We start from the raw sequence: 27,827 nt of genomic DNA, 5'->3' as shown, positions 1-27,827 counted from the left end.
GGGGTCTTTGTCACATCACGCACCAGGCTCCAGCTGAGCTCCTACGAGGCTGCGGCCTCATCCCCCTCACCTCCCTGACATAGGTAAATAACCCGCCGAAGGCCCCTAGCCAGCAAGTGTTGGAGCCGCAGGACGCCCATCACTAACACTCCACCGCTCTCTGGGGCTTGCAGGAGCTTCTCGGCCATTATCACAAGGCCTGTGAAGCCGAAGGAATAACAGAGCATCGCTTTAATGTTACAAGGGACCAAGCAAGGCTCCAAAATACGGACTTTTCCCAGCTAGGAAACGAAAGCGCTGGAGCTGGACGCCGGGTTTCCTGAGCCCATATCCTCTCCTCCCGTGACACAGGCTGCCCTTTTGATTAGACGCTCCATCAAAGTATTTCGTCAAGCACAGATTATTTCTAAATAAAATTCTAGGCCTCTCAAAGCATGCCTGTGGCTCCAGATGGTGACGATTGCATCTACACCCCCCCCCCCCCCCCCCCCCCCCCCCCCCCCGGCACCAAGGGCGCTGCCCGGCACATGGCCGCTGCGCCTGGCATATTCGCACACACCCCTCTTCCGCAGCCGATGCATTCCTTGATGTCAACACCACCTTCCACCCTCAACGGGCTTCCGAGACCCAGTCCAGCCTCACAAGTCGTCACTTTGATGAGACCAAAGTCTACGTAGGTCGACACTCTCTCTCTCCACAACCCAGAACCCAGGAAGACTGGAAAACTGTGAGTTTTATCTTAAGTCGGATGCCAAACCTCAGTTGATGACTGTGGCGGTTGACCATCAAAACAGCTCCCAGTGACCCTCACCTCCACTATTCAGGCTCACACAGTTGCTCTCACATCAAGGTCAGCTGGTGAAACCAAGGGAATATGGCAGGAGAGTGATCATGTTAAAAAGACTGTGGCTTCCACCTCGGCTCTGTCTCAGCAACCAGGTTTGGTAGGGAAGCCCCACTGTGCTGCAGGAGCACTCGGAGCCCAGGACAAGGCCCAGGGGGTGGGACCCCACCATGCACGGGAGCACTTGGAGCCCAGGCAAGGCCGGGGGGGGGGGGGGGGGATCGCACGTGTGCGGGAGCACTCAGAGCCCAGGCGAGGCCCACGTGGTGGGAACCCAAGGCCTGCCAACCTGCCCGTCAGTAAGCGCAGAGCCAGCTTGAGCCCCTGACGTGATCGATGCTCACACTCAGCCTGAGGATGACGTCATGAGGCCCTGACCCTGAAGCATCTAGCCTGGCTGCTCCTGGATCCAGACCCACATTACCTGCAGGTGATAAATGTTCTTTAAACCCTTCTCCTGGCTGGAACGTGCCTCATTGAATCGGCCCCGATCAGGGGACGTGTCCGTCCCACCGCAACATGCACACGGCTTCTCAGAGTCTCTGCTCGCCCCACACGCGAGTGTGCATATCCTGGTGGTGAGCTGCCCCAGGGTCACGCGCTCATTACAAGGTAGTGCCGTGAGCCGCCGGGGCTGCCACAGGACGCGTGGTCATCGTACATATCATCTTGCCAGAATCTGTAAAGTTCTGAGTCTGGAAACACAGCCACCCAGGAGTTTGTCCTAAGACTCTATGTCACTTCCCCTAAAACAGCTTTTGTCTTAACCCTGCCTCGGCACATACGCAGCCGGGACAGCCGCAGGGGCCCCCCACCGGCCCAGAGCCCTGCACAGCCTCACCCGCCAGGCCCAGCGCATCTTCAAACACCTGCCCAAACCTGCTTCAAACACGTGACATAAAACTGTGTAGGGGAGGAAAAGTGGAAAAAGTGGCCATCCGAGGAATTGGGGAGAGTCCGCACAGCCTCCAGGTGCCCCGTAACCGCTGCAGACGGCGAGATCGGTTATGGGGCGGGGAGCCCGCCAGCGCCCTGCTGGCCCTGGGAGCCCACGGCTTCACCCTCTGCTCCCCCACAGCCTCCCTCCAGGAGCGCAAACGGTCCCTAACCAGGTTTTAATTTTCTTTCCTGAAGAGATACTCAGATCGGAGCTAGAAGGACTCAGGGTGAAAGCTTTACAAAATAAAGACCAAACAAAAACTCCAGACCTTTCATATAAATCGGCATTTTTTTTTTAAAGCTAAAAAATTAAAATGCAACAACACGGTGTTGCTCCAAAAAGAAATCCCATGTGAGGAAATTCTTTTTTTTTTTTTTCTTTTTCAATTTAGAAAAGATTCCCCGGGACAAAAGGGCGCCTCCTCGAATTATGTACCTGAAAGGAGTGCCAGAGAGCCACATTCCTCTGGAGGGCAGCAGGAAATGAGGCCCGAGAGCCACCGAGATTTAATTCAGGGAGGAGGGAGGGAGCAAGGACAACTGGGGGGGGGGGGGTGGAGGAGGGAGGAGGAGGAAGGGGGAGGGGGGAGGGGGAAGAGGGAGGGAGGGAGAGATGGAGGAGGGGGGAGGGGGGTTAGAACCTGGGAGGGGGGAGGGAGGAGGGAGGTGGAGGGAGGAGGCTCAGAACCTGGGAGGGGAAAGCAGGAGGGAGGAAGGAGGGAGGGCGTAGGGAGGGAGGGAGGACAGAGGGGGGGGTCAGAACTTGGGAGGAGGGAGGGAGGAGGGAAACAGGAGGGAGGGAGGGAGGGGGTCAGAACCGGGGAGGAGGCAGGCCTGGCAGGAAGGCCACTGGCTTTCCATCAATCCCGTCCCTGTCCTCCCCACCGGCCCCCCCTCCCCTGCCCCGGGGCTGCCAGGAGCCGGGACCCAGAGAGGCTCCTGAGGACACTGGCCCCTCACAGCCCCTCACGGTCCCTCACTGGGTCTCTGTCCCCCCAGAACAGGCAGCCCGGCGACGTGCCAGATGCGCCCCGAGACTGGCCTGCCCTCCGGCCAGGCGCCTGCTGCACACCCGCGGGCAGGGGGCCGACCGAGGGCTCGCGCCGGCAGGACCAGGTTCCAACGGAGCCTTGTCCCAGGGGGCACCGGGCAGGTCCCCAAGCGAGGTTTTCCTCCCTGGGGGCCGCCCGCAGCCCGCAGGCCACCGGGATTCCCAGGTGTTGGCTGCTCCAGCTCTGCCGCGCGGTCCCAACGCTGCCGCTGCCCCTACAGCTCCACCACCACGTCCCCATCAGTCCCCAGTCCCGGAGCCTGCCCTCCTGCCCGAAGCCCAGGAGCCAGGGCGGCGCGGTGTCCTCGGTGGTCCCCGGGCACCGATGTTGCTGTCCCAGGAGGAAACCCCGTGCCGCACTACATGGGACCAACCTGCAGCAACTCCTCGCTGTGTCTCGGGGGACAGGTCAGAGCCACATGCGTGTTCAAGGATCTGGTTCCCGGACGTGCTACATCTTCACCCGCAACAGCGGCAGGAGCACTCGGGACCCAGGCAAGGGCCGTTGTCCAGGCCTCGACCAGGCGGCCGCAGGAAGAGCGCACAGCATGAATGCGGGTCCCCTCTGCGCCACGACAGCGACAGTCGAGGGCCACGCAGGGTGCTGGGAACCCTGACCATGCAACCGAGTGAGCCCGTGACGCGGCAGGCCCAGCTCCGCTAACGCTCCATCAACCGTTCCACGCGACCCTACCTGCCGACGCCACCCACGTGCCTGGCACCCTTCCGGGTCCTTGAGGATGTGACAGTGGATACGACAGCGCTTTACTGCCCCCGGGAACTTTGAGGGATTTTTCTTTCTTTTTCTCAAAATATTACACGTCAGATTTAACAGGGATGGCTCTTTGCTAAATGACAAACACCCGTTCCCTTGCCGAGGAACTGGCAGGTGGGCCTTCGGAGCACAACAGACAACCGAGGATTAATCTTCTGTTGATTGCCGATTGATTTTCGATCCCGGTGTCCAGACGATTCGGTAGGGAGCTCACAGGCCCGGAGCTAGGGGTGTCACAGGTGGCACCTGGGAGCGAGGGGGAGCCTCGCCGCCTGTGAGCAGCGCAGGCCGGGTAACAACTGGCCCTGGGGGGCCAGCGTCACATGCCGGGGCATCCAGCACCAGCAGGGCCCCCAGCGCACGATGGATCACACACAGTGTCACGAGCTGACACCTTCACCCCTATGTGCCCACGTCGTCGCGGCCTCCCGGTCGTCCCCGGTCATCCCAAGGCAGCGGCCACAGCCCAGCTCGCCCAGAAGGGACCGACCAGCCTGTTCCAGGGAGGCCCACCCAGTCGTGGGCACAGCGGCACGGGGACACGGGCAGACACAGGTGACCGCACGCCCGCGGAGGCTGGGAGCCGCGAGAATGCTGGACGGGAGCCAACCTGACGATGACAGATAAGGCCACAGAGGCCCCAAGGCCGCCTGGCAAACTGGGCTCCGGACGAAGCCCAAGGTGGGGCCTGGAGGGCTGGAGAACCCGCAGGGGCTGGGGGCTGGCTCGGGAAGCTGCCTCGGTGTGGAGACAGTACCGTCCCCCAAGGCTGGCCAGGTTGTCACCTCCCTGCCCCCGGGTCCCCGTCCCCCAAGGCTGGCCCTGTGGGTGGGCTGGGACCAGCGGCCCCGTGGGTGGGCAGCCAGGCTCGCACTCAGCACCTCTGGCCCAAATCCCTCGTCCTAACTTCCTCCTGGCACCGCGACATCCCTGAAAGCAAACTTCTCACACATTCAGAAGCCGTTGCCAGACCCTTCATCTCCGGTGATTATTCAGAAAGCCCCCAGGGGGACCTCCCAGCAACGGGCTGCTTACAGGGCAAGGGCGATGGACTCACAGCACGGAGGAACTGTGCTCTTTGTCCCTGAGACAGCAGAACAGGGGTGCCTGGTGGCTCAGTGGGTCAAGTATCTGCCCCCAGCTCACATCATGCTCCCGGGGTCCCGGGATGGAGCCCCGCACCTGGCCCCGCACCCCGCCCCGTACCTGGCCTGCATCGGGCCCTGCACCTGGCCACACACCTGGCCCCACACCCGGGCCCCGCACCTGGCCCCACACCAGCCTGCATCGGGCCCTGCACCCGGCCCCATACTGGTCCCCACACTGATCCCCACACCCAGCCCCGCGCCCAGCCCCTCATCAGGCTCCCTGCTCAGCGGGGGCCCTGCGTCTCCCTCCCTCTGCCGGCTGCTCCCCTGCTTGCCCCCTCTCTCTCTGATATAGAACCAAAATCTTTAAAAAGCAGAACAGGAACACACACAGCTCACGGGGCCACGTGACCCGCGTGTTCTGGAACGGCACAGACTCACCCAAGTCCAGTGACAGGCTTTTCGAGTCACGAACCACCCTGGCTGGTTCTCGACCTCCGCACACCCAGGCCACAGCTGAGCAGGTCACGGCAGGTGGCTGCTTGCTCTCTGCACGCGGAACGTAGAAACCAATGTTGTGACGCAGAAGAGGGCAGCTGCCCTTCAGAACCCCAAGCAGGAACACCCGGGGGGCCCAGCGGTTTAGCACCGCCCTCAGCCCAGGCCATGACCCTGGGGTCCCGGGATCGAGTCCCATGTCGGGCTCCCCACATGGAGCCTGCTTCTCCCTCTGCCTGTGTCTCTGCCTCTCTCTCTCTGTGTCTCTCATGAATAAATAAACTCTTTAAAAAGAAAAAGGACCCCAAGTGGGCTCGCGAGGGACGTTCCCGTGCACTACACCTGCGGCTGAAACACGGGAGCCGCACGTGCAGGCTGCCAGGCCCCAGCCCCATGGAGGCCGCGGGCACGCCAAGTCCCACCCCGACCGGCCAAATCTGCTCCCAGCCTGCAGAAAAATACACGGTACACAGGAAGGAAAGACTTGTCATTTGTCCCAAAAACCCAGTATTTAACTTGTTGACACCGTGTATGCCCTTAAGCCTCAGAGCCGCGTCCGATGCAAGACAAGCGGTGGCCCCGCAAGACGGGCGCTTCACCGGCCGAGGACTCCGCTGTCCTCCCGTCACGTAGAGCAGGAGACAGGCAGGAAGGGGACTCGCGTGGCGACCTGCCCTCTGGTCCAGAAACACGCTCTACTTCCCCAGGGGTCCCGACCCTCCTCTCTAGGCTGACCTCCATCACCACCCACGCTCAAAAGCAACCAAAGATCCGTATGATTATTCTTTCCCCCAGTAAGTCTACTTCCAACACAGGGCTTGAACTCATGACCTCAAGGTCAAGAGTCACATGCTCCTCTGACTGAGCCAGCCAGGTGCCCCCTAAAAGCTCTGCATTAGTCGAAGTCTAGTTCAAAGTCAGTTTAAGCTTAGCTTTACAGAATTCAAGAACAATTATATTAATGGGACTTTAAAAAAAAAAAAAAGTGCAGTCCACCAAACATGCAGGAAATCGCAGTAGAGAAGCACAGCCGTTGGGTGCTGGAAGTAACCAGCCATGCTTCTCCCCTTAAGTTACTCTTAACTCACTCGCAAACCATGGATGATAAATGGTATGTTTAATAATGTTCTCCAAGGAAAAAGACATCTACGATTGGGGCGTTTACGGTTCGAGGACCTTGGTAAGGCTGCATCACAGAAGTTGGCTAAGAGATGAGAACTTACATGTTCCCACCACAAAAGGATGGACGTGTTCGTTACCTTAATGGGGGGATAGTGGGACGCCTCCCGCAACTTACACTCTATCAAATCACATTGTCCAATTTAATCTGATTTTGTCAATAAATAATAAATAAAGCTGAAAAAATACTATGAATGGTTTTAAAAGCAAGCAGCCATTGGTTTTTGTTTTGTTTGTTTGCAAGCAGCCACTTGAAGGAACAGTCATGCCACCGTCCGTCCGTCTCAGACAGCCACGGCACAGATCCCCTATCCGAATTTCAAAACCCAGATGCGGCGTCGGCGAGGGGCGCTTCCATCCCAGTCACATCTAACTCGGCCTCCAGCCAAGACCCGCAGCACACTCACCTTGACAGAAGCGCGGGTGCAGAACTACCTGCTTCAACCTATGGTTCCCAGGTCCCTGACTCCGGACCTTAGGAGGCGATTCATGAACGCAGGTGTTTACGCACACACGTCATCCGATTTACGAAGCGCTGGTGCTTTGCCCAGTGTTCCCAATCGTCTTAGCCGCTTTCTTCACCAGCCCAAGAAGAATGAAGTTTACAATTCTTGGGAAGTGAGATGCATATAATTTAAGTCCCCGCCTTCTAACCGTTCTTCTAGTTTATTAGGAAGTTTCTGATCAAAGCATCAACACTGACTCACAGCATTTTTTCAGAAACCTCGCGATGATTACGAAGTCACTTCATTTAAAAGTTAATGGGTAAATTGTACACTTCAACTGTGTGAATTGTATATCTCAGTAGCACCTTTAAAAAAAAAGTTAATGGAGTTTTCATCTTGCTGTCATGTTGGTTTCATTAATTTCATCAAATGCAACAAAGGGGAAAACGAGCACCTCGGTGGTTATTACATCGCCGCTCAGAGCTCTAAAACCGCGCCGAAACAAAGACATTAATCTAGGTCGTGTTTGCAGCAGCAACTTTGAGGACTAAATTTATCATCAAACCTTGTAATGTTTTCCCCCTTAGAATCTTTTGCTAATCAAATAACCACTTATACAAGTACTTTGCACCACAATCAAATTTTGCTTTTTCAGGGAACAAAAAGAAAGGTCTCTACCCACCCACCCCAGCACAGAGAACCACAAAGGACGAAACAAAAGTTTCCCTGAACAAACATTACTCAAAAAACCGAAAGACCAACCACAGCAGAAATTCTTACTTAAATAAACAACAGAGATAGCAGCATAGAACAAACAGCTAAAAGCTATTGTGGGGGCCGACACCAAACCAATAGCTTTGGGTTTATATAAACTTGGGTTCTCAAGTCTTGGATGGGGCTCAAACTGCCAACTCCGTGCCAAAGACTTCCCGCTTATCAAGGTGAGGTCACCTCTAAAGCAAGTTAAGAAGCAAATTTCTATATAACATCAATACGAATGCAAGCATATTTTACTGCTTAAATAAAAAATGGAAAAATTATTTTCCATTTAAATGCTACTCATCTTGACACATAAGATGTGCAACTATTATCTCTAGGCTAAAACGCTTTTCATGGGAGCAGACACATCAATTTTTTTTTCTAGTCGAAAGATTTTGAACTAAACTGCAGGAAATCACTTCATAAGTAACTTTTTAAAAAAATTTTCTTTCATAACTTTTTAATTTGTAATTTGGTGCATCAAAAAATCCAAAACGTGGGCTTTTCTTCCCAAAACAGCACACAAAAAAAATGTTTTTACCAAGCTTCTCTGATATTTCTTCTATCTGAATTTACGACACGCAATCGTTTTTTAAACTCACAGTAATACAAGCAAATTACTAAGTAACTAGGAATCAATAAATTTGCTTCCTTGAAGGGATGCAGGTGAATAATCTTAATGCAAAATGAACTCTCTTCATTTCATTTGAGACAGAATGTGGAGAAAGGTCATCTCAAAATGTTAGGAAACACTTTTGAAAAATAAAAAAGATTTTTGTATTTTAATTTCAGGGGAAAATGGGATAACTGACATCATATGCTTAATTATGACTTTCATTAATAATAAAAGTTACCAAGTGTACTCTCCTGGGGGAAACACCCTAATAGTAGCTATTGGCTATTCCATTTACATTTTGGTTTACTATTTCATTTACAAACTAGAGTTAAAGAAAATGCAAAGTGTGTATAGAATAATAACTTACACATATCCATTCAATGTTTGAACACCATCTACTCGTGAGATGCTGTTTGTACCTTACTGCGGTTATAAATACACACATGTGTTTAATTTAGGACATACCACAAGTAGATAGGTGCTTAACACATGCATTCAATGGTAGCCTGCTAGTCACAGATAACGTGGTTAACTTCAACAGACAGCATCTGTGTTACACATATGGCCATCAAAATAATCGTGGCATGCTGTTGTGACGCTGAAAGAGGCCAAGCCTGTTGCAAAATGACTACTTCCAACAAAAGCCTGCTTCCATTATTGTTTAGTTGAATGGCATGTATCCAAGATAACAGCATTATAAAGTTAGTTGCTATTGCCTTGGAATCACTCACCGATTTTCGATTTTCAACGTATTTGCAAAACAAGAGAAGCACCATCAGGTTATAAAAAGTAATCACGGATCAGGATTCTTTTATTCATGTTTCTTTGACAAAATCATTCCATCTGATCTCAAGTCCTGGCTGCTCTCTTGACAGAATAATGTACACGCTCCAGGCCGGCAGGGGTACGGCTTTCATGGTTAAATAGGAAGCTCACACTCAGGCTGACTTCAGATTTTGCACTTCAGAAAGATTTCTTTGTTGTTTTTGTGTCAGATCACCCGTTACCTTTTTCTAATTGTTTCTTTCCCCAAGCCCAAGAGAAGCTATGCATCATCGAAATTTTACATTTTGTGATTTTTTTTTTGTTTGCCTATTTGCACAGGACACCAAACAACTGCTATATCACCACGAAAAGTTCTTTTCCTGATTTCATGGTGGCGGGGGAGGGGGGAAGTGGAACATATAGAAAAGGTGAAAATATAAAATATGAAAATATGAAACACCCTTTTCTCAAGAGTCTTTTATCGGCCTTGAAAGGAAACAGCCACTGGGAGTGTGTTGACTTGCTTCTTATAGTTCCCGGGAAACAATGCTGCAAACACTTTCCTACAGGGTTTAACTCGCTCTGCGGCTCTGAGGGCGTAGGGCCCCTGTCCTGCCGGGGAAGGGCGTGTGAACCGCGTGCGCGGCGGGAAGCTGGGCCGCAGGGCGATGCGGGAGGCGGGCGGCGGGCCTGGCTCCTGGCCGCCCTGCACAGAGGGGGCGCCTGGGCCTGCCCGGGCTCCGGGTGCTTCTCGGGCCGCTGCGCCAAGTGTGGGGAAGAGGACAGCGGGACGTCGCGATGGCGACCCCCTGCGACCGCCTGCGACCCCCTGCGCTCGCCTGTGACCCCCTGCGACCGCCTGTGACCCCCTGCGACCGCCTGCGACCCCCTGCGCTCACCTGTGACCCCCTGCGACCGCCTGTGACCCCCTGCGACCGCCTGTGACCCCCTGCGACCCCCTGCGCTCACCTGTGACCCCCTGCGACCCCCTGCGCTCACCTGCGCTCACCTGCGACCTGCGAGCGCCGGCGGAGCAGGCGAGCGGCAGGCGCGTCCGTGGGGGGTCGGGCGCAGACCCGCGAGCCCAGGGCAGGGGCAGGGGCAGGTTCTCCGGGGCCACGGCAGCACCTGCGCTCCCAGGACCCGCAAGCGGGCGCCGGGAGGGGGGGTGCGCTGGGGCGTGGGGCGCGCTCGCTCGGGCCGGGGCGGGGCCGGGGCCGGGGCCGAGTCCGTCCCGGAGGAGCCCACGCGGCGGCGGGAGGCTGCCCCGGGACACGGCCGGCGGGCGCGCCTCGGGGCTGGGGGGCGCCGCGGGGCTCGGGGGCGGGGGGCTGCGGGGCTGCGGGGCGCACCTGGGGGCGGGCCCGCGCCGGGCCCGGGGTAAGGGCGTCAGCGGGCGCGGCGCACTGCCCTGCCCGGCCCGGGAGCTGCCCCCGCCCCGCGACGGCCCTCCGAGCCCCCAGCCCGGCCCCGCCGACCCCGCCGACCCCGCCCACCTTGATGCCCTGCTGCTGGCTGGTGAGCGTCAACTTGGCGTCGTCGAGCAGCAGAACTTCGCAGTAGAAATCCTCGGGCGCCGCGCAGAAGCAGCCCATGTCGGCCGCCGCCGGGAGCCGCGCCCCGGGCCCCGCCCCGCCCAGGCCTCGCCGGTCGTCCGCGCCGCGCGGGCCCGAGCGCCGATCCCGGGCGGGGGGGACGGGGGGAGGGGAGGGGGCGGGGAGGGGGCGGGGCGCCCGCGGCGTGAGCACCGGAGCCGCGGGGAGGGCGGCGGGGCCCGAGCATCCTGCGGCCGCGCGGCTCCGGGGCGGGGGCGGGGCGGGGAGGGAGGGGCCTGCCGGGACCCCGCCCCCCCGCGCCCCGGGGCGCGACCCCCCGGCCCCGGAGGCGCCTTTGTGTCGGGGCAGCGCGGGGCGCGCAGGGCCGGGGCGGCGGTGTCGCGCGGTGGGTCGGCCGCCTCCGCCCCGGGCGGGTGAGCTGGGGGGGGGGGCTGCCGTCCGGGGCAGTGGGGCTCCCGGGGGGGCGGGGCTCGGGCTGGGGCTCCTGGGGGGCTGGGGCTGGGGCTCCTGGGGGGGGCTCGGGCTGGGGCTCCTGGGGGGCTGGGGCTGGGGCTCCTGGGGGGGGCTCGGGCTGGGGCTCCTGGGGGGCTGGGGCTCCTTGGGGGGGCTCGGGCTGGGGCTCCTGGGGGGCTGGGGCTGGGGCTCCTTGGGGGGGCTCGGGCTGGGGCTCCTTGGGGGGGGCTCGGGCTGGAGCTCCTTGGGGGGGCTCGGGCTGGGGCTCCTTGGGGGGGCTCGGGCTGGGGCTCCTGGGGGGCTGGGGCTGGGGCTCCTTGGGGGGGGGCTCGGGCTGGAGCTCCTTGGGGGGGGGCTCGGGCTGGGGCTCCTGGGGGGCTGGGGCTCCTTGGGGGGGCTCGGGCTGGGGCTCCTGGGGGCGGGGGGGCTCAGGGCTGGGGGCACGCCGGGAGGCGGAAGCCCGGGCTGGAGGCTGGGAGCTGGGGGCGCGCCCCGGGCGCAGGCGGCGGCTCGCGGGCAAGGTCTCCCCCGGGGGTAGCGGCCCGGGTGCTCGCGCAGGGGCCGGGCGGGGGCGGAAGGAGGAGCGGAGCTGGGGGGCGGGTGCTCGGCCCGGGGCGGCCAGGGCTCCGGGTCCGGGGCCTCCGCGCTGCAGGCACGGCTCCGGGGCGGCAGCGCCCCCTGGTGGGTGCCGGGGGCGGGGCGCGGCGCCGGGCGGAGCAGGTGCAGCAGGTGCGTCTCTGGGTCGCGGGGCAGCGGGGGGTGGGGGGTGTGACGCCAGGCTTCCCGGACACTTGCCGACCTCCTACCGAGCATTAGGGCCCGAGCTTGGGCGTCCCTCCTCTACGACTTACAAGATGGTTGGTCAGAACTCACAAAATTCGCCTAAAACCTTTAAAATGTTTAAATTTAAATGGAAATGAACAATTTGCAACTTTGAAGAGAGTTTCCTTCCACGGTGATTTGCCACCGAGTACCGTCTAGGACACCGGCTCTCCCGTTGGGCGCATAAACGTGACTTAGCGCAGTCCCCTCAGGGCAGGGGCTGGACACCCTCCTGTTCCCTGTGAACTTTACCCAAAGCCAAGCAGCAGACCCTATTGCATCTTCCAAGGCTTCCGTGAAATGGAAGCAGGTGTTGAATTCCTAACGAAACTCCGTGTCCAACTTTGGGTTGTGTTGTCAGTGTTTTGCCTGCCGTGACTGACACATTATTCTGGATTTTAGCGTCTTTACCTCTAGAGGCTTTTCAGTAACACAACGTTCCTGACGTTAATTACCAAGCGTGATGGAAAAGCTTCGAGAGGGCCTTCCATCCTCCAAGAGGGTCACCTGTGCTTGCAGAAACAGAAGATACAGTCCGAGTGTAATCATTGGCTCCCCGCTTCTGAGTTTTGCTGCCATTTGTTTTTGGCCCTTTGACTTTGGTTTGTTTTGCTTTTGTTTTACTTCCAAAGGTAATGAGAAGGCTGGGGGCTTGGGGTGGGGGCAAGGATTCTGTTCCAGGAGCCTCCTAAGGGAAGATACAAAGGCATGGATTCCCATATGAATGACAGCCCTTTCTCAGTGAAGCACTTTCTCTTCCATTTCTTTCAGAGACTGGAAAAAAGAAAAAAATAAAACATTTTAACACAAAATTGGAGTTTCCTAGAGATCGTAGGAAGATTCCACAGATTGTTTGTTTGTTTGTTTGTTTTAAAAAACAGCCTTATTGAACTATATACTTGGCATCCAGTAAACTGCATATATTTAAAGTATACAGTCTGGTAAGTTTGGCGTATGTATACACGAAACCACTACAACCATCAAGCTAGTGAATGTATTCATCATCCCCTAAAGTTTCCTCCTGTACCTTTGTGATTTTTTCCTTCTCATTTCTCACCACACCTCACCTCCCAGGCAACCGCAGATCTTCTTTCTGTCACTATAAGGTCTCTGCACCTCCTAAACTTTTACAGAAATGGGGTAACAGTGACAACTCTTTTTTCCTTGTCGGTCTGGTCTGTTCAGTCAGCATGATTGAGATTTGTCCATGTTGCTGTACGCGTCGACCGTCCATTCATTCCTATTGCTCAGTAGTTCCTTAATGTGTGTGTACCACAACTTGTTCATCCATTCATTTGTGTGGTTTCCAGTTTTTTTACCGTTACAAGTAATACAAATTTTATGAATCCTGCTGTGAGGGTTTTATCAGTCAGCTCAGGCTGCCATAGCAGAACGCCGCAGACTGGGTGGCCTACACAAGAGACACTTCTTTCCTCATAGTTCTGGAAGCTGGCAGTCCACAATCAGAGTGCCAGCGTGGTTGCTTTCTGGTAAAACCTTCCTTCCTGGTTTACCGATGCCATCCCACCGTGTGCTCACATGATCTCCTTTTTGTTGGGAGGCATAGGAATTAGCACAAGCCCTACAGAGTCTCTTCTTATAAGGACACTACAGCTATCTTATCAAGGCTCCACCCTCATGACCTCTTTTTTAACCTTAATTACCTAGTTATAGGCCCTGTCTCCACATACGGTCACACTGGGAGTGAGAGCTTCAACATATAAATTTGGAGGGGACACAGTTCAGACCATGGTAAGGATCCATGTCTTTGTACAAACATGTGCTTTCATTTAAGTAAAAAAAAAAAAAAAAGGCAATTGATTGAATCATAAGGTAGCTAAATGACAAATGAGCACATGAAAAGTTGCTCAACATCATTAGTCATTAAGGAAATGCAAGTTGAAATTACCGCAAGTCACCATCGCAGACCTGACAGGAGGCATGATACCACGCCACCATTCCCAGGGTCGGTAAGGACGTGGAACAACTGGAATTCTCCTCCGCTGCCGGCGCGGACGTAAGATGGCATGAACCCTCCGGGTAACACTGACAGCTTCTCAAAAAGTTCCATGTGCAGCTTCCACCGGATTTTGGAGAGAAACTTCTGCCTATCCACAGAAACAGATTAACAAGACACTATTCGAACACAGTTTTCACAGGGAAAATAGTATCATTTTCAACATGTGCATCCCACAGTACAGTCTATTTAAAACCTTTGATCTCTCTTCAGAAATTTTTAGAAAAGTACTTTCTTTGGTCAAGATGACATTTTGTCATAATAGGCCGATGTAGGTGAGTCAAATGACAAACAAGTTCATAGTAGGTGTGATATTATGGAAATATGTAGACCATCTGTGAAGGCCTGCCCCGACCCCATCCTGGAAGAGGCAACTTCCCTCCACCTAGAGCTGGCCCCCGACCCCTTGCCGAAACGTGCACTTCAAAATGCCAGACGGAATTCTTTTGAAAGCACCGTATTCTTCTTAGGGAGATGTCTTTAAACAATCCGTGTCTTTCATCATCTTTTTATAATTTTGCATTTTCCAAACTCTGGAAAGTTAACAGTAATTTGCAAAGAGAAAAGAAAAAATCTTTAAAACATTGACAGTAAATAATATAATTATTTGACCACCCAAAGGCAGGGCGGGAAGACTCTTTAAAACACAGACTACTGGCCCCACCCCCAGAGTTTTAGACCCAGTACTATAGAAGTGGAAACTGAAATTTTACGTTTTTAACAGATTCCCAGTGGATGCGGATGCTGCTGGTTTGAGAACCACTGCTTTAGAGATTATCTTTCGGATAGATAATGAAGGTTGGACCTGATTACCTATAAGTAATTTTTTTCAAAGGGGGTGGCTCACTCTTTGCCCCCTATTAATCTATCTCATCCATCAAAATAACGCCTGTCCAAGAAAAGACTATTGAAGACCCTGCCAAGTAGGTTATGTCAGAAAGAGTAGTTTTTAAGGAAGGTAGATTACCTCGGTTTTAGTTTCAGCATACTACTGCCCGTTCTATTCAAACACTTTACTCATTTTTCTTCTGATTATAGTATGTGCTCAGGCACATCCAGTTTTAAGACCATCCTGCCTCTGACGCACTGCGTATGTATGTCCCTAACCAGCCTGCTCCTCCGCGGGGGCCTAGATCCTGCGTGCTGTGACGCCTCGCGGGTGATTTCCAGAGAAGTCACCCCCCAAGACACAATCTAAGCTGTTTCTTCATCTTTGTGCTCTCCATATAAACGTTCTTTGGGGTTTACCGAAAATCCTTACTTTGCAGTTTTCAATCCGTGTTGGCGATGCATGGATACGGCTTGTATTTAGTTTAAGTGGTTTGGAGTTGGAGCTTTCGCTCTGAGAGTCCTCTGTTCCCCCTTCACTGTTCAGATGGACACTATCACAACAATGGGGGCGGGAGAGCCGGCTGGGAAGTCTAGCCCCTTTGGGGACCTTTTATGGTTTTTGGTTTTTAAACAACTGCTTAAAGCTGATGATATTAAAGCTCTTTCACAGTCCACACACCCACAAATAAAGAGTTGTTACATTAATTCTAGTGTATGCATGTAATAGGATTTCCAGCAACTGTGAGAGAAAACGGGGTGGGTATATACGCACTGACACGGAAAGTGAGCCAAGGTAAGGAATGAGGCAAAAAAAGAACAGCTTATATAATAGTGCCTATAGAATTGTCCATTTCCGTTTGTTTTTATTTTTTTAAGATTTTATTTATTCATGATTCTGTTTGTTTTTAAAAGAAAGTTTGGATTTTTTTTACAATGAGCATGAATTAATTTAAGCAAAAATTGTTTCATGTTAAAAGACTGACATTAGTGGTTAACAAAATTAACCTTCATTTAAAAATGAACTACTGGGGATCCCTGGGTGGTTCAGAGGTTTGGTGCCTGCCTTCCGTCCGGGGCATGGTCCTGGGGTCCTGGGATCGGGTCCCTCGTCGGGCTCCCTGCATGGAGCCTGCTTCTCCCTCTGCCTGTGTCTCTGCCTCTCTCTCTGTCTCTGTGTCTCTCATGAATAAATAAATAAAATAAAATCTTTAAATAAATAAATAAATAATAAAATAAAAATGAACTACTAAAATAAATAAATAAATAAAATAAAAAATAAAAATGAACTACTTTTCTAGGTTCTAACCTGGACTCTAAGGACTGTTTTGTCCGGCTCATGTATTCGGATCATCAACTTCATTTTACTAACATCAATTTAGTGATACAGGTGTTAATCCACCTCTAGATATTTGAGGAAGCGATGGGGAAATTAGTTTTTAGTTATTCTGCAATTATTATCATTTTTTGAAAAATGAGTTGGAATAAGCCTATAACCATTGCTCTATATTGAAATGTGCACTTAGAGGCGCCTGGGTGGCTCTGTGGGTTAAGTGTCTGCCTTCAGCTCAGGTCATGATCCCGGGGTCCTGGGAACGAGTCCTGCATCAGGCTCCCTGCTCAGCGGGAAGCCTGCTTCTCTGTCTCCCTCTGCCGCTCTCTCCCGCTCATGCTCTGTCTCTCAAATAAATAAAATCCTCTTTTAAAAAAATGTACACTTTAGCCGTAGGGGTTCTCCTTGCCCTGTGCATTACTGGTTCTGCGGAGCTTGGAAGCTTTATGGGTTATTTATTTTCTGTAGAAATTAACTTGGATGAGCAATGAGGTCAGTTGTGAACGCTCTAGATGTTTGTGCAAACTTATAGGCCGGAGTTTGCCTTCAAGTTGCATTGAGTAAATACTGAATGCCGTCAGAGGTTGCACCTGAGCTGATAACCAAGCTGCTACTGCTCAGAGAGGCAGTAATCTGTTCCTTTGTTGAGGCTTCATTGAGTTGCCCAAGATGAGGAGCCATCGCTAATAATTCATTTAACTTAATCTAGGCCATGCTCTACTGAAATTATGTGGTCATTGTTTGTGACATAAAACAGAAGCAAACCAGACAATTACGTAGGACCTGTAGCCTATGAAATCTGGAAGGAACTTTACTGATCACCTAATCCACCCCCTGATTATCTTACGAATGAAGGGATCAAGACACAAAGAAATGAAGTGTCTAGCACTTGGCAGAGTTGGGTTTGACCACAGGACTCCTGCCCTCAAGTCCTAATTATTTTATTTTTTAAATATTTATTTAAAAATATTATTCTAAATATTTATTTAAAAATATTTATTTATTTTTTAGATGATTTGCCACTACTTGTAATAGAACCCCAGCCAGAGCTCTAAGAAAGTGTGAAATTAATTTAAGCTTTGTCTTCTAAACATATAATCTATATGTCACTAGTGTATATCTGAGTAGGCTTAATCCAGATCGTACATAAGATGAAGTTACATTAAAGAGATTTACGTCCAATTTTAATTAAATTACTGTATCTCATGGACACTAAGACGCCACCGATTACATTAGTGACTTATTTTGCTGTTAGGAAAGAAAAATTGACAATTAATTGAAGATACTATCAGTTATAGAAGGTAGTAATTTCAGAAATATTAACGTGAAAAAAATGTCAACTTGAAAATTGAAGAAGTATTGTGTTCATTAGGACTATGTGTCTACTACTCTCTTTTTGCTAAAATAACCTATTTTTAAAATTTTATTTATTTATTTGAGAGAGAGAGAGAAAATGCGTGCATGGAGGGGAGGGGCAGAGGGAGAGAGAAACTTAAGCAAACTCACTGCCGAATGCGGAGCCCAACATGGGGCTTGATCTCATAACCACGCGATCACAACCTGAGACGAAACCAAGAGTGAGACGCTCAATCGACTGCACCACCCAAGCATGCCTAAAATAATCCATTTAATGCTGTTAATGTCTCTATATTTGTAAATACAAGTGATGGACACGCATCACGTAATAGATGCAGATAGGAAAGAATGCATGTATGTAATAGGTTTTTTTTGTAAATAAAATGATATCAGGATGCTTTTGAAAACCCAACTTAAAGCAACCTTTAGAATTTATTGGGGCACCTGGGTGGCTCTGTTGGTTAAGCATCTGCCTTGGGCTCAGGTGGTGATCCCAGGGTCCTGGGATGGAGCCCTGTGTCCGGCTCGCTGGTGCTCTCTGCTCACTCACTCGCTCTCCCTCCGTCATATAAATAAATAAAATCTTTTATTTTTTTTAAAGATTTTATTTATTTATTCATGATAGACATAGAGAGAGAGAGAGAGGGGCAGAGACACAGGCAGAGGGAGAAGCACGCTCCATGTCAGGAGCCTGACGTTGGACTCGATCCTGGGACTCCAGGACCGCGCCCTGGACCAAAGGCAAGCGCCAAACCGCTAAGCCACCCAGGGATCCCCAAATAAAATCTTTTAAAAAAATAAAATAGTTTATTGCCTCCCTGACTACAAACTTCAAACCGCATCCAAGAACGGACTCTGACTCTCCCTGTCCTTTCACCTGTGGCCCCTCCATACATTGGTCTTGAACTCGGCCCAGCTTCTCTTGAAACAATCAGCTGCTGGAACGGCTCCAGGGCTCACATTTGGTGTCCACACCACACAGAGAAAAGGGAGCCAGCTTCCTAAGCCTTTTAGGTGGAGACCCAGGGTTTACCCTGATTGACCAGCTCCAGTCGTAAGTGGTTCAGGAGAGTCATTAGGATCATGGGTTCCAGAGCCCACCTGCCCCAGCGCGGACTCCAAGCCCCCTCACTGTGCACCTGGCCTGTGCCTCAGAGCCCCAGAGATGAGGCGTTACAATAGCACCTCCCTCGGGCGTGGGTCGTGAGGATTCCTCGGACCAACGCAACGCTTACAGCAGTGTCTGGCACTTGGTTAATAGCCTGGACATGTTGGCGGTGAAGATGACAACGCAGGTGATGGTGAGGATGCCATCCACCCCGAAGCAAGGGCCGTGGCTAAAGGGACGCTGGGCCGACTGGCTTAGCCCAGGGCGAGAGGCACCTCCAGAGCTGTAGGCAGGATTTGCTTCTGTGGAATCACACGAGTCCCCAAACAGGGGCCCTGGACGGAGTAAGTAGGCTGTTGGGGCCTAAGAACAGGCGGGCATAACCAACAAAGGTCTGCGACGCAGGTCATCGCTTAAACACGCAGGGCTGCTTGACAGATGCTGCTCTAAAGTGAACAAAGAAAAAAAAGGGGAAAAAAAGTGAACAAAGACCACGTTTTCACGGTAAATAGTCATTCGACGTCTCACGCTTTTGACAAATCTGTATTTCCATTTCCCAGGTTTCCACCTTATATAATTTAGACATTTTAGAGGCACTACCCGCATACTTCCCCTCACTCGGCCCCTCAGTCCTTGCTCATGGACTGTCCGCTGTGTGCCAGGCCTCACAGGGAGCAAAGCGGACGTGCTCTCTGGTTGCGTGAGCCTGGTGGGACGACGGCTCCCCGCAAGCACTCCTCTGCCCGTAGCTAAGTCACTGTCACAGAGACTTCACGGTCGGCCGCAGTCCGGGTCACAGACAGGCCCGTATCAGGCTCTGGGCTCAGCGAGTGCCTGCTTGCGGTGCTCTCCCTCCCTTCCCCTCTGCCCCTGCCCCACTCCTAGCAAATAAGACCCTAGAAAATCGACGTGTGAATTTCTTTTTATTGAGTATTTTTAAACAACAGTATTTATGATTATGAATGCATTTCACATGTCTGTCTTCTCTATCAGACAGTGAGCTGCCTGAGGGCAGAGGCCACACCCTATTCAGTTTTCATCTGTAACACCTAAGATACTGCCTGGAACATCCCACATATCTACAGCTTTTAGTTCACTAACTTGGCCCATACTGCAAGCAGCAGTGTGCACGGCTGGAGGGGGCAAAGGGAAGGAGGAGGCAGCTCCTGAGCTTTCCAGGAATAGTATCCAAAGCACACTGCTGATTTTGCAATTTATGACAACTTGAGGCTGAAATTTTCCTTCCCGTTTTCCACATATCAAAGCAAAATATGGCACATAATCTACCTGCGAAACTAAGCCCCAGTTGTCCGTTGGGCATTTTCTCCAAATTTCCTTTCAAGTGGTTCAGACCTGGGCCGATGAGATGAACATGTTCAATATTAAATCGTACTTCCTGAGAGTCTTTTAAAAGTCTTTAAAAAGAAGGAAGGAGGGAGCGCAATGGCTCTGTCCATCCTTCCAGTGGCTGGAGCTGGAAAGGGATCGACTGGGGTGCAAAGAGCCATGTAGAGCTGATGGTAGGGGGGCAAGAAAGGAGCCTGGATGGCGAAGTATGAGCGCAGCACTCCAGCCTGCGGCAGCCGATCTCTGGGCTTCTTGATAAGAAAGGAAGAAGGAAACATCCATCTGTTCAAATCCCTGTTGTTTTGGGGCATCTGTTTGCTCGTTTGCTATGGCGACCTAATGTAATCCCAGCTGAAATCCAGCCCGTCCATGTAACTGTGTAAGGTTAACAAGAAACCAGAGAACCAACATAATTCCTTTTAAAGACCCCCTTGCTTCTGCGCTGCACGCCACTCCTAGAAATACGTTTTGTCTATTATCGAAGGAAAATATTTAGTTTCTCTGATTCTGTGCATCCTTGAAATTAAGAAGTTTATTTTCTTGGCAACTGTGTAATGGAATCTCTTGATTCAGAAAGAACCAGAAGGGAAAAGGGATCTCTCTGTGTGCACAAGTCGCCTGTAGGAGCAGCCTGGCCTGTCGCTGCCTCTCCTGGGCCCTCTGGGCTTGGGAACAGGAAGGGGGCCCGGCAGCCGGGTTGGAGAGAAGGGAGGGACGGAGCAGAAGGACGCGTTCTGGGGCGTTCTGGGACGTCATCATGATCACCTTTAAGACCACGGCCCTTTCCTCCAGGGCCCGTTGCATAATTAACCCCACTGAGCTTCCAAACCCTATGCAAAGACAGGACCAGTCTTATGGTCCTCTCGGTATCAGGAACCCCGGGCGCAGACAGGGGACAGGACTTCAGAGCATGTGGCGCCGCCGGACCACAGAACACCTGCAGCAGTTGCTCCCACACCCCTTGCTGGAGTGAAATGGAAAACTCCCAACGGCCTGCTTCTCCTCCTCGGCCTGATTCCACGAAGGCCCCCAAGGGACCCTCCACAGTGGAGCAATAAATACCCATCCGATCGCCCCTCCTTGGGGTGCCGGGGAGGCCCGTGCATGAGGGCCCCTGAGCGAGGAGGCCCCGGCGTGGCTGGAGCCTACCCGCACTTCAGCTGCACCTGCACACGGATGGTGTCAGGCCGCTGTTCACCTCCATTGAACGTGGGCAGTGCTTCATCTATTGATTTATTTATCCAGCAGGCAATTAGGCGTCACAGAGCACGATCCTTTTGTTCTCTATATGGTTGCTGAGTATCAGAGCCTGGTAACAGCCTTCAGATGGGCCGTCCAAGCCGAGCGGGCCACGCCTGCGAGCAGCCGCTTGTCCTGGGCCAGGAGACAGGGAAGCGTGCACACGTGCACCATGGGAGGATGGGGGCATATCCGTGTTACCTATGATCATGATATGCCGGGTATGTATGGGAATAGACCATTAACGGATCCTATGTATCATTTGAGAAACCGTATATAGCATTTTTTGTAAGGTTTTTATTTATTCTTTTTTTTAGATTTAATTTAATTTTGTTTTTTATTGGTTTTTGGTTTTTATTTATTCTAAAGAGAAAGAAAGCACAAGCAGAAGGGGTAGAGGGAGAGCCCAGTGTGGGGCTCGATCCCAGGACCCCAAGATCATGACCAGACCCGAAACCAAGAGTTGGACGCTAAACCGACGGAGCCACCCAGGCGCCCCTCTTTTTAAGTAGGCGTGTCAATATATTTGCATTTTTGGTAACTTTGAGAGGCATTTGCCAACAGAAACATTATACAGGAATATTATTTTTTTTAAAAAAAAGCAACGTATTGAAGTTAAAAATGAGAAGTCCAGGGATCCCTGGGTGGCGCAGCGGTTTGGTGCCTACCTTTGGCCCAGGGCGCGATCCTGAAGACCCGGGATCGAGTCCCACGTCGGGCTCCCGGTGCATGGAGCCTGCTTCTCCCTCTGTCTGTGTCTCTGCCTCTCTCTCTCTCTGTGACTATCATAAATAAATAAATAAATAAATAAATAAATAAATAAATAAAACCAGTCTTTATAAAAAAAAAATGAGAAGTCTGAGCTTTTAGTTCACTTACAGATCTTACTACTCCGTTCATAAAAGTAGCCAAGTCTAACAAGCACTCTTAGGAGCTTTAGATTTCTGTGTTCAATTAATATATAAACTTAATTAATGAAAAATACCCTTAAGCATTTATACATTTTATTTCCAAATTGACTATTTCAGCTATCTAAAGAACAAGGGAAACCTTTTTAAGAACCTAAATTACTCTTACACGTGGACGTTAAATGTTTCTAAAATGTTTTAGAACTTTAGAACTTGGTGAGATATTCTTATGTTTTCCAGCTTGTACCACAAGTTTTTTATTTTATTTTATTTTATTTTATTTTATTTTATTTTATTTTATTTTATTTTATTTGTACCACAAGTTTAATGATTCCCTTACAGATTTGGAAACAAGGCTGCTTGTTTATTCGAAAAGGCCCAATTCCCTTAAATACGACAAAGACTCAAGTACCAAATATGCACAGGTCCCTTTAGCACAAAAATCACTGATTCCTTGGGTTCGGCCCCATACTTAATTCTGAATCTTCCTGAGGTCTTAAAAGATGCCCTAACATTAAGGACATGATGTCATCCCAAATAATTTTAGAGTTACTCTCTGAGCATGCTCGCGTTTCTCCAAGATGACAGACACTAGCTGGGATGTGAGGTTCGGGGTTCGAAATCTGCAGCACCGTTTCCCTCCCGGCCCCTTCCCAGGTCCAATCTGCTTGACAGCCTCTGTCAGCCTCAACCCCACAGGTGGCGGGCTCTAGCCGCAGCTGTGCTGCAACCCTTCCTACCTTGCGGGCCGTCAGCAGACCTGGTGCCTGAGCCCGTAACCGGGAGAAGTTCTCTCTGTCTCCCTCAGGCTCCAACCTGTCGGTGGATCCTTGCTGCGGCACCCAGAGCCCCCGAGGTGTCTGCCAGCCCGCCTCCCCGCTCCGGCTGGAGGCCTCCCCGTGGGCCTTGTGTCTAGCTACTCAGTGGCCCGCTCACTGGGACGGCGACAACCGCCTGCCACCACCAGCGCAGCAAGGCAGGTCTCCCGCATGTGCCACCCCACAGGCTGCAGCAGCAGAGCCTGCAGACGACCCGCAGATTGAAGGCGCAGAGGCTCAGAGGGTGTAAGCACGTCTCTGAGGCCACACAGCTGGAGCAGAGACAATCCAGGATGTAAGCCCAATGCTTAGGGCACCTGCTGGCTCAGCGGTGGAGCCTCTGCTGCGGCCCAGGGCATGACCCTGGGGTCCCGGGATTGAGTCCTGTGTCGGGCTCCCTGCATGGAGCCTGCTTCTCCCTCTGCCTGGGTCTCTGCCTCTCTCTGTGTCGCTCATGAATAAATAAATATCTTTAAAAATTAATTTAAAAAAATGCCTAGCAGTTCTCCACACAAGACCATCACCCTTCTCTGCCTAGGACAGTTCTACTATTTTTCAAAACTGCATTCGTGGACCCTGCCCCCGAGATGATGGTCTGCGCCTGAGCCTACTCCGCTTTCTCTCCGCCCTGCCCTCCCGCAGCCCTTCATCAGAGCGCTGGGCACGGCTCACCATGAACAGTCAGTGATGCTTCCTCGCCTTGCACTCTTGCCCAACACACTCAGTGAATGGGAGCAGGCTCCACCTTATGACTCAAGGAATGGACAACGATGTACAGTTTTTACTATGTGGCCACTGGTTTAAAAAATGCCGACTTTGTGTTTTCATTCAGTTTTGTGGGGGAAAAGGGACTCATATGTAAAGTTGATTCCTGCTCCCCCAGAATCATGTTAAATGTGGCTAACAGTGTAGGTACAGAACTGTAGTTAGTTGTGCATTTGTGATTTTTATCACTCTCTTATTTGTTTGTGGTTTTTTTTTCCTTTTTGTTTGTGGGGTTTTTTTTTCCTTCAGTTATGATCTCACCTTGTTTCTTACAAGAAAACCAGGGTCCTTTCTTGGCATGTAACATGTACGTATTTCTGAAATATTAAATAGCTGTACAGAAGCAGGTTTTATTTATCATGTTATCTTATTAAAAGAAAATGCCCAACAAGCAGTAAAACAAACAAACAAACAAACGGCTCCTCCTTATGACCCAAGCCCAGATTTTATTTCATTTTTTTAAAGATGTTTATTTATTCATGAGACACACAGAGAGAGGTGGAGACGCAAGCAGAGGGAGCAGCAGGCTCCATGCAGGGAGCCCGAAGCGGGACTCGATCCCAGGACCCCGGGTCACGCCCTGGGCCGAAGGCAGCCGCTCCACCCCTGAGCCACCAGGCATCCCAAGCCCGGATTTTAGAGACCAAAAGACTCCATCGATTCCTGGCCCGGTGACCCTGGACAAGTCATTCAACCTCTCTGACTTCCCTGCAGTGATTAAATGAGAATAACTCCTCCTGCTGCGTCACTGCGAGCCGAGTCCCAGTACAGCCACAGGGTGCATGTCAGACAATAGGGTCGTGGAGCAGCTCCTGTGACCCAGACCCTGTTTCCCCTCGCGGCCCGTAGCCGACACGGGGAGTCACGTGTCTCCCGCGGTGACATGCAGACAGACGTTTGCTGAGCGCCGACTGGATGCCCGGCACGAGGCCTCGAGGGAGGTGCGCTGGGCAGGAGCACGGGCCGTGGCCTGTGAGACATGGCTGTGGGTGTCCCGGGCCTTGCCTGGTGCACACTCGGGCTGGACGGAGCTGAGGGCCCAGCGGCTGCCAGCAAGCAGGGCACCTCCGAGGGCATGGGGCGAGGAGACCTCAGTGCGCTGGGCTGGGTGCCCCCAACTCGGGGCGAGTCCGGGTCTGCAGAGCCCAGGGCAGCAAGGGCGGGGGTGCGGGACCCCAGGCCGGTAGCCGTCTGGGTGCCCGGCTGCTGTGGCCAGACCCGGGCTCTGCTTGGGGGCGAGTCCTGCACTGAGCACAGGTCACCCCAAGGCCACCTTCAGTCTCTGCTTTTCCGCCGCCTTCCAACCTTTCCGGCTTCTGGATCTGTAGGGTCGTCTCGCTGGAGCCTCCCAACCAGATGCGGCTCTCGGGCCCGTCCTGCCCGTCACCCGTGTAGGCGCTGCCTGTGCTGCGCGCTGCGAGCCGGGCTTGGGCCTGGGCCTCCCCCAGGGGACCCGCGCGCGGGCTCTAGGGTCACCTGGCTCCTTACCTTCCCCGGGGCCAAGCACAGGACCAGCCAACACCCGGTGCTTGCTCTGGGGCGACCTCTGGCCGCAGCCTGGGGCCTGAGGCCCAGTGGGACCCGCCGGCCGCCCCCGAGACTTGGGGCCTATGGTACCCAGGTGGGCTGGGTGCAGCACCGAGCCCTGGAGCCGTCGGCCCAGGTGCCCCAAGGGTGAGGAAGTGCTTGCCGCGACCTTGAGCATGTCCACAGGTGCACCGGTGCGGCCTTCCCCGCTCGGCACCCGAGTAAGAGCCCTGCCTGGAGCGGCCATGGAGGTGCCCCTGGACCTCACTGCTGGGTCTGGGTGCCCCCCACCCCCTCCCTCAGGCCTCTCACCCTCGTTTCCCTGCGTCTGGACCTCTCTCCTGGCAGCGAGGACCCCGTCTCTGACTTCAGCGCTGCTTGCAGTGACAGCGTCACTAATCAGGAGACACTAACCTGATCTTCGGGGCCCCTGGGACTGAGCACCTGCCTGTCACCTCCAGCGTAGGTCGACGTTTTTTCATACGCTTGCTGGTGATTAGGATTTCTTCCTCCCTAAATCGCCTATTCGTAACCCTTGCTCGATTTTCTCTTGGAGTGTTTTTAACATCCCATTAATCTGTGTAAGCCCTTTGTGACATTCTTGATTTCCCAGTAAATGCAATGGTACCGTTTACTGAGCGCTGTTACGTGCTGTTTCCCCAGCCGTACGTCTTTTAATTGTGTTCACATTGCATTTTTCTCGATATAAATCAATAAATGTTTAATGAATAATAGATACATGAATGAATGAAACGTGTGAATCTCATCTGCCCCCACGGACTGGCTTCTTGATCAGATGCTATTTCACGGCAGGATTCCTCTGTCTTCTCTTGTGCCCCTTTACCTCCTTTCCCTGTCTCTCCATCCACCGTTCTCTGCCGGGGTTTTATCCAGGTAGTGGGTAGGCCAGTGACGCCTCGTCAGTGCTTCCAGAACGGGAATGCCTCTCCCTCCCTTAAATGCTGGGCTTTGGGAACCCGTGAAAAGTACGAGAAGAAAGCGCTTTCTGCTTTGTGACCTGAGTGGAGGGTGCAGCTATGAGTCACCCGAGGATGACAGGCCTGCGTGTAGAGACGCAGCCGAGCTTGGCCATGCAGTGACCGGGTCGCAGGATTTTTTCTGGAACACGCCACATCCTTCTGGGAGGAGCTTAGACTCCTCTCTGGCTTATTTATGAAGTGCTGACCAGCTCGCAGGACTCCGGAGAGATTCCTCCCTCTCCCAACTTCTACCAAAAGGAGCAAAATCTGTGACAATTGGGGAAAAGTAGGATGGCAGAAAAATATTACCCCAGAACGAGAGATTTTTACCCCCAAAGCATTAACTGGATGGTTTTCTTTTCATTTTAGAAGAGCTTTCTGTTTAAATTTACACCAGCATATGCCCCAGTGTAATTCAGGGTTAAATTATTGCTTCACGACCCCAACCCCGCTGCTCCGGCCCCTTTCGTCTCACTCTAGCCCCCCCCCACCCCGCACACATCCAGGTTCCCTTTAATGGTCCTTTCTCTTCGATGACTCACAAATTAAAGTCCGTGCATTTGGGACACACTGCGTGTTACTTGCAGATAAAACGCTTAAGTGTTTCATGTGGATTCAAGCACAGTTTCCTGAGGAAATAACTGAAATCATAGAATTGTTGAATAAGCTGATAAGCAGGTCAGCAGGCAAAAGTCATCCTTTTTTTTATTTTTTATTTTTTTTTACTTATTTATTCATGAGAGACCAGAGAGACAGAGAGAGGCAAAGGACAAGCAGGCCTCATGCAGGGAGCCTGTCATGGGACTCGATCCTGGGTCTCTAGGATCAGGCCCTGGGCCAAAGGCAGCTGCTCAACCGCTGAGCCACCCGGGCTCAAAGTCATCTTTTTTTGAACAAAGAATCTAAAACAGCTTTACAAAGACACACAAACAGCGAGACCTCCGTCTAGAAATCGCTCGTAACACAAGGCTTAGGCGATCGGAAAGTAAAGGTCTCGAGAAAAACGAAGGGCAGGGCCAGGCCCTATGAGCTCTTCAGGAATAACTACAAACGCTGCTTCCCGGAGACGGGGCCACGGCATCTGGCTTCGAAGTGCACCTGTGTCCCGGCCAGGAGCAGAGGTCTAAGCAAGATGATCAAAACCCCGGCCCTATAAGGTATTCTAGCCTGAGGATGATCGTGACCTTGGGCTTTGGCGAACCTTGAACAGGATCAATTCATTCGTCCATTCATTATTCAGTGACTATATCCATAGAGCACGGACCCCGGAACGATGCATCATGCCCTTGGTAGGGGAGGGGCGGGGATGGGGGAGGGGGGAGGGCAAGTGAAGTCCTGCAGGGGCCGCAAGGACGAGGAGGCAGGCGGCGGACCTGGGTGACGGTGGACACTGAGTAGAGGCTCCGCCTGGAAGGGCCGGCCTCTCTTCAGCTCCATTGATTGTGTCCATGAGGTGGTGGGGGTCAGCTGTGCACACGTTCCAGTTTTCAAAGAACAAGCCTCAACTCCCAATTTTATTGTGAAATTTCTTCCTTTATTCAAACATTGGCAAGAAAAATACAAACTTTAAAAAAAAATGCCATGTCAGCAAAGCAAAACATGACTGCAAGGGCACGTCTGAGCTGAACAGCCAGTTTGCAACCTCTGACGCGGAACAGCTTATAGGATTTTAAGAGCCTGAACAATGAATTGCACAGCATTGCCATTTCCTTCTCCATCTCCTCTCAACTCTTGGAAATTTATGGAATGTGGGACAGCTACTCTTCAGATAAGTTTGACATGAAGCCAGCTTTTGTAAAAAAAGATTTTA

At 52.3% G+C, this 27,827-nt stretch overlaps 1 protein-coding gene across 2 annotated transcripts in view; it reads right to left on the bottom strand.

The window, feature by feature from the left end:
- Nucleotides 1-10,663, bottom strand: part of EPB41L4A (erythrocyte membrane protein band 4.1 like 4A) — a 177,794-nt gene extending 167,131 nt beyond the window's left edge. The window contains exon 1 of one of the 2 annotated variants that reach the window (XM_041753860.1): nucleotides 10,457-10,663. In XM_041753860.1, the coding sequence (XP_041609794.1) occupies nucleotides 10,457-10,555 (99 nt within the window). In that variant the 5' untranslated portion in view covers nucleotides 10,556-10,663. The remainder of the gene's footprint in view (nucleotides 1-10,456) is intronic. The other variant, XM_041753859.1, reaches the window with a different exon arrangement.
- Nucleotides 10,664-27,827: the final 17,164 nt, after the last annotated feature.

Source organism: Vulpes lagopus, chromosome 4 (assembly GCF_018345385.1).
Source record: "Vulpes lagopus strain Blue_001 chromosome 4, ASM1834538v1, whole genome shotgun sequence".
Lineage (NCBI taxonomy): Eukaryota > Metazoa > Chordata > Mammalia > Carnivora > Canidae > Vulpes > Vulpes lagopus.
The sequence above is the reverse complement of the archived record's forward strand: the minus strand, read 5'-3'. Positions and strand labels throughout refer to the sequence as shown.